Source organism: Saccopteryx bilineata, chromosome 4 (genome assembly GCF_036850765.1).
Source record: "Saccopteryx bilineata isolate mSacBil1 chromosome 4, mSacBil1_pri_phased_curated, whole genome shotgun sequence".
In the NCBI taxonomy this organism is placed as follows: Eukaryota; Metazoa; Chordata; class Mammalia; order Chiroptera; family Emballonuridae; genus Saccopteryx; species Saccopteryx bilineata.
This window is the reverse complement of record NC_089493.1, coordinates 199459192-199465648: the sequence shown is the minus strand read 5'-3', so window position 1 is coordinate 199465648 and position 6457 is coordinate 199459192. Positions and strand designations below refer to the sequence as shown.

At 56.8% G+C, this 6457-nt stretch overlaps 1 protein-coding gene across 1 annotated transcript; it reads left to right on the top strand.

Annotated features, from left to right (window-relative positions):
- The first annotated feature begins 3147 nt into the window (after window positions 1-3147).
- FOXL3 (forkhead box L3) lies at window positions 3148-5782 on the top strand. The gene is made up of 4 exons (XM_066277685.1): window positions 3148-3349; window positions 3930-4098; window positions 4345-4736; window positions 5692-5782. Exons 1-4 carry the CDS (start codon window positions 3243-3245, stop codon window positions 5693-5695), a joined length of 672 nt encoding a protein of 223 aa, XP_066133782.1. The 5' UTR covers window positions 3148-3242; the 3' UTR covers window positions 5696-5782.
- The last annotated feature ends 675 nt before the right edge of the window (window positions 5783-6457 follow it).

The following is a 6457-nucleotide window of genomic DNA, read 5'->3' as shown; positions in this document are numbered from 1 at the left end:
CTTTTTCACGAGAGACAGAAGTGCTGCCTGCTACCCTGACCTGGCCAGGTCCAAGCTGTGTGACACTGAGCAACTGGAGTGTCTGTAAGAACTCAGAGCAGTGCTGGCACCCGGTAATTGTTCCGAACACGTTCCTCACAAGTACTGAGCGTTTGCATGCATGTGGGGACCCAGATGTTTGGCTTCGTTTTCACAAGTGGCCAACCGAAGGCAAGTTCATTTCAGCTGGCTGCTCTGTGACTCTGTTCTCCTCCGTGGTGGCTTCTGTCTTTGCTGAGCTCAAATACATGCTGCTTCTATATCGGTGGGTTTGAAAGCAGCTGGCAGGTGACCCAGCAGCCACCCAGGCCCCATGCTCCAGGTCCCAGGGGGTAAAGGAAGTCCCCAGGGGTCAGCCAGAACTGGACAGCAGACAGGCCCCCCTATAGGAGCTGAAAGACAAGCTGCCCATGCCCACAAACAGACTCCAGCAGAACCAGCCACCTTGTTGAACATGTCTGCTGACTTGACACAAGTAGCAGGATTTCACCAGGGTGTCACAAGCACATCATGGGGTTTGGGACAAATCCCCCCCCCCAAAAAAGGAGAACCAACTTCATCTGGGAGGAGAGCACCACCTCTGTGTCAGGCTACTTTGATCGTAGTGTTTCCCATCAGCCCTGGGGCTTTGGTAACAGAAGCTCCTGAGTTAGAGCTGGCTTCCACCTCAGACTCTGATCACCACCAGCTGCAGGATGCCTGGGATGGCTGTCACCTGCTGCTCTGAGAAGCTGACATGCAGCCCCGACACAGGAACACAGCTCTGCACACATGGGGTGTGTAAAGTGCAGACCCGGCCTGCACCACGGGGAGTTGCTTTGCCTGGGGAGGGAGGACAGAGAACACAGCTCTGGGTGCAGCCACCTCAAAATACCCCTCCCCACATAGTTCAGGTTTGGGGTGGCCCCAGGAGGCTGGAGTGAAGCAGCAGCTGTCAGTTCATATCTCACCAGGGGTCAACGTCCTCATTTTAAGCCACAGCCCATGGGCACTGATGCTGGCTGGCAGGGGAGGGTCTGGCCCACCAGCTCTACTTCTATCCTTCTGCTTCTGTCTGACTGTGGGGCTCCTGGGAGGACACGCCTCAGGTTAGGCGGGAGGAAAGTTCCCCTGCAGCTCAGTGGAAGGAAGAAGAGAGAGGAGAGAAGAGTAGGTGTTGGCAGATGAGCGAGTGTAGGCATCATGATTCAGCAAAGAAAACCCCAGACGGCCAGCAGGTAACAGGATGCTGCCCCTTTGGAACTAACATGTGACTCAGCACCCACACTGCTATCTGGTAAATTCATCCTCACAGCTTTGGCCTCTTCGGGATTCACCTTCCGTAATCCATAATATGAAGGGGTAGGTCTCCAAAACTGTTACAGGATTTTTAAATTAAAATTTTAATTTTGGGGTATTTGTAGATTCCATGCAGTTGTAAGAAATAAAACACCGAGACCCCATGTACTCTTCACCTACTTCCCCATGGCAACATCTTGCCAACCCTCATGTGATGGACCAGGACCAGGAGGTGGACATCGGTGCACTCAAGACACAAGCTGTTTCGAGGACCTCGCATATTACCTTTCACAGCCAGGAACACGCCCCTCCTGCCAACCCCTGGAGACCATGAACCTGTTCTCCATCTTGTCAGTTTGTCATTCAAGAATGTCATATACTTGGCATCATGTAGCTGTAACCTTTTGAAACTGGCTTTGTTCACTCCGTCAGAGATTCACCCAGGCTGTTGCCATTGGCAGTTGGTTCTTTGGCGTTGCTGAGGGGTGCCCAGGGTGTGGGTACACCATGGCTTATTCAGCCATTCCCCTGTTGCAGGACATCTGGGCGGATTCCCATTTGGGGATATGACAGATAAAGCTGCTGCAAGATTGTGCACAGGCATTTGTGTGGCTTCCTCTGGATAAACGCCTGGGAGTGCCGTTGCTGGGTCATATGGTAGTGACACGTTCAGGTTTTTAAGAAACTACAATGAGTTTGAGAGGGGCTATACCATTCCTACATTCCAGAATTTAAAATTTTGATGTCTGATAGCGAGGACAACAGGGAGCCACTGACTGTGTATCAGGCTGTGTGTGCCACGGATTGCAAACAGATCCGGACAGCCATGATGCCGAAGCAGAGGGGGTGACTGCAAGCCACTTCGATGCTTCCAGGACAGCTGGGCACCCTCCCCCCAGGCAGGTCTGCCGCTGTCATCACCAAGGGCAGCAGGCGGCATGGAACACTCCTGGGGCCAAGTGACTGGATGGAGCACAGGTTGTTTCAAAGCTAAAGGGGCTCCTTTGCGGGAGAGTTGGATTTCCAGGGAAGACGATCCAGGCTCCCGGGCCTCCGGCAGACTCACACACAGCTCATGGTCAGAATTCTGCGAGTTATTCATGGAAATACCTTTTGGTGGCACATCCATGGTGAAACAAACTCCCCGCTAAGATTCCACCTCACTTCTTTTTCCTAAAATTTCCTAAAATCCCTTGTCTTCCCCTCTGCTCATACCTGGAATAGGAGCTTTGGAACCAGGGACCAGTGCAGAAGTTAGTGCTTGGCTACCCAGCCACACAGAGACTCAGGTACAGAGCACAGGGGGCTCAGAGCCCAGCCTGGGTGCCCCTGCAGGTGGCACACTTCTGGGCAGTGAGACAGCTATGGGGACACAGGAGAAGTGCTGACCGTGTGTCTCTGGACCGGCTCTGATCCAGGCAAAGGCACAGGGATGGGCCCACCCCCACCCCCACCCCACCCCCACCCGTTCCCCTGCACCCCAGCACCCCCTGCTGTTCTGGGATAAAAAGGTGGATCAGTCTGTGGGGGAGGGGCGACAGTCTGGGCCCTGTCTGGGCCAGGGCAGCCCAGGGGTCCATTCCCAGGGTCTGGGTGTAGGGAAGAACCTACAATGTCCAGCCGCCCCCCCCCCCCCCCCCCGGCCCGTCGGACCACCCAGCGCGCGGCTCCCTCCTCCCCACGGGTCAGAGGGTCACCGAGAGCCCCCTCTGCTCCCCTCAGTCGCTTCACCGACAGTTGGGGCCTCCCCCGCGTCGGGATTGGACGAGGTGGGGACGGGCGGGGACCCCAGAAGCCCAAGTCCCCAGCTCCGGCCGAGAGCACCCGCAGTGCCGACGCCGCTGGTCGCGCCCGCGAGGACGTCTGCACAGACCTGGTCAGCCGGCGGGCGGCACGGTAGAGGCGGCAACGCCGGGCGCGCCACGATGTTTGACAGCTCGCAGTATCCCTATAATTGCTTCAATTACGACGCCGACGACTACCCTGCCGGCAGCTCGGATGAGGAAAAGCGGCTCACGCGGCCCGCGTACAGGTGACCGCGGGGTCGGTGGCGGGTGCGGGAATAGTGGATAACCGAACCTGCCTGGGACAGAAGGAGGGCTTTATTTTCTTGGGTGGCGCTCAGGGAAGGGACACTTTTCCCCACACGTTTAGAGGTAGCGGGAGAAGGTTCTTTCAACTTACTTGAGGGGACCCCCAAGTGCAAGCGAGAGCCTCTGGAGTCCGGGTGCCGTGGCCAGCGGGGAGCTCCAAGGGCCGCCCACCCAAACACCCCCTTGGCGCTCTCCCTTCCCAACACCCCGGCGCCTGGGGGAAGGGAGAGCGGGCTGGCCTCTGGAGAGGACCGTGCGCCCTGGAAGGGCTGGCCTCTGGAGAGGACCCGTGCGCCCTGGAAGGGCTGGCCTCTGGAGAGGACCCGTGCGCCCTGGAAGGGCTGGCCTCTGGAGAGGACCCGTGCGCCCTGGAAGGGCTGGCCTCTGGAGAGGACCCGTGCGCCCTGGAAGGGCTGGCCTCTGGAGAGGACCGTGCGCCCTGGAAAGGCTGGCCAGGGGGACACTCTACGCGCCCCGATGGCACTTCCGCCCGCGAGCCTGACGCTCGTGTGTCCGCAGCTACATCGCGCTGATCGCCATGGCCATTCAGCAGAGCCCCGCGGGCAGAGTGACCCTGTCTGGCATCTACGAGTTCATCATGCGCAAGTTTCCCTACTACCGGGCCAACCAGCGCGCCTGGCAGAACTCCATCCGCCACAACCTGTCCCTGAACACCTGCTTCGTCAAGGTGAGCCCCCTCCGGCGGGACCGGCCCCTGAGCGCCCAGGGCTGGGTGACATCTGGGCCAAGGCGTCTTTGACGGGGTGGAGGGGGCAGTGGCCGCGGCGGCTGCTGGAAGGTTCATTCTCAGCACCTGCAGCGCCGCCCTTCCCAGGGACGGGGGTTTGTTTACTCTGCGTCCTCAGGGAGCCCAGGCGAGGCGGCGGGGCGCGCTGGGAACCAGCCCCGCGCTGAGCCCCTGTCTGTTGCGCAGGTGCCGCGGGCCGAGGGCCATGGGAAGGGGAAGGGCAACTACTGGACGTTCGCGGGCGGCTGCGAGTCGCTGCTGGACCTCTTCGAGGATGGCAACTATCGCCGCCGACGGCGGCGGAGGGGCGCCAAACGTGACCGGGCGAGAGGGACGTGCGCGGATGGCGACGAGGGCCCCTCAGGTCCGCGGGAGCCAGCAAGCGCCCTGGGGTCCGCAGCCCTTCCCCGAGAGCCACCCCCACCACCCGCCAGTCCCTCCCCACTGGGGAAGGAGCCACACAAGGACATCAAGTTCAGCATCGACTACATCCTCTCCTCCCCGGACCCCTTACCTGGATCCAGGTCACTCCGCTGCAGGCAGGAGGCCCAGCAAATGAACCTCCCCTTTTGGACAATGTGAGTGAGAGGCGTGGCTGTCGGCTCCTAAGCTGGCACTCAATCAGTCTGGGGTCTCCTGGGTGATTTCAGTCTCACGTCAAGCCAAGAAATGAGGTCTTGCCAGCATCTCACAAACTTGCAGACTCACGCTCAGTCTGAAACCAGCGGAGAGGAGCACACCTGTGACAGGTTCTCCCTGTGGCGCTGGGGCCTATCCCTTCGAAACAAGGTTTCCTTGCAGGAAACCCCACCGGTTTCCTGTTTTACTGAAGGGGTTGCTCTACAGACACGGGGAAGTCCTGCCCCAGAGAGCAAGAACAAAGGTTCAGGGTGAGTCACGTCAGAGTCATAAATGGACACACACGGGGAGCTGCCAGTTGCCCAGTATACAGTGACAGTTAGTGACACTGGTGAACATCTTCCTTAAAGAGAAAAAAAACAAAAACAAATTGCAAACGCTGAAGTCAGATACTAATTGACCTCATGAATGTTGCCCCAAGGTTATGACTGTGTCACTGTTATAGATTAGGTGTTTGAAAGTGACACATAGACCTTGTGTTGTGGGCAGAATATTTGATAATTGCTTAGGAAGTTCCATGCACTTTTTTATATAGGAAAGAAGGGTAGGAGGAAGGAAGAAACAGGGGTCTAAATTTGGGACAACATGGAAGCAAAGCTCACTTTCTTGATTCTTTCAAGGGGAGTAAGCTGCTGTTCAGGCAGGTTCCGTCCATCTGGTGACATTCCACAGCAGGTGGTGACAAACCGCAAGCACTAGAGGTGGGCACATTCTGTTTGTAAATGTAAACTATTTAATTACAGTGTAGAGACAGACATTTTTAAAAACACAATTATGCACAGTGAAATTATTTGACTCATTTTCCCATTTGTCACCAGCCCGTATTTGCAATTAAATGTTATCCAGGACTTAATTTGAGCATTAGTGTGGATTACACCTAATCTGATTTACTAGGTGACAGCGACTGGCAATTCTGTAAACCACAGAAACACCCCCGAGGAGGCCACTGTCGTGACCGGGAATTGTTCAGGTCACTTTATCACACTCTGGGACGTGGCTGGGAGTACCTGAAGGCAGGAGCATCCGTGCAGACTGTCCCTGCAGAAGATTGTCTGAGGCGAGCTTTCCTTTCGAGTCAGAAGACCTGCCTTCCACCAAGTGCAGGACCCCTTCTTTACCTGTAAATAGAGACTCCGCACACTCCTTCAACTGTTTCAGAAGTGGGGAAGGCTGGTCCTTACTAATGGTGCGACTGCCTGGCCCCATCAGGACATAAGCATTGGTGATGGGCCATGCCTCATCAGCCAGGCCAGGCCCTACTGACTGCAGTCTGTGCCCCCACGGCATCAGCCAGCCTCTAGGACAAGAGGGGCCCTGCTTCAAACGGCCCTCCCCAAAGCAGGACTAAGGCTCATCAGAGAGGACACCTCTCCTTCGTGAATGACAGCTGCTCGACTCTCCTGGGAGCTCACTGCCCACTGAGCATGGTGCTGGATCCTCTCTGCCAGCTGTCTGTGTGCCAGCCCTGGGAGACCAGAACTGTCACTCTTGTCCCCATTCTACAGCTGGGAACCAGCTGCAATGCAGGCCGGGCCCGGGATGCAGGCATGTGCACATGAGTGCATGTGTGCATCACAGGTGTGCATTATGTATCTGTCTGCATTCTTCATGTTTATATCCCTTTGTTGGTTGTGCTAAAAACATCGTTGTAAACTATAGC

What these genes read in the sequence shown, in the direction of transcription:
- FOXL3 (XM_066277685.1), top strand. Translation starts at nt 3,243, where the DNA reads ATGTTTGACAGCTCGCAGTATCCCTATAATTGCTTCAATTACGACGCC. An exon ending in CTCACGCGGCCCGCGTACAG is followed by an intron (nt 3,350 to 3,929) that starts GTGACCGCGGGG and finishes GTGTGTCCGCAG; the next exon opens with CTACATCGCGCTGATCGCCA. An exon ending in TGAACACCTGCTTCGTCAAG is followed by an intron (nt 4,099 to 4,344) that starts GTGAGCCCCCTC and finishes TCTGTTGCGCAG; the next exon opens with GTGCCGCGGGCCGAGGGCCA.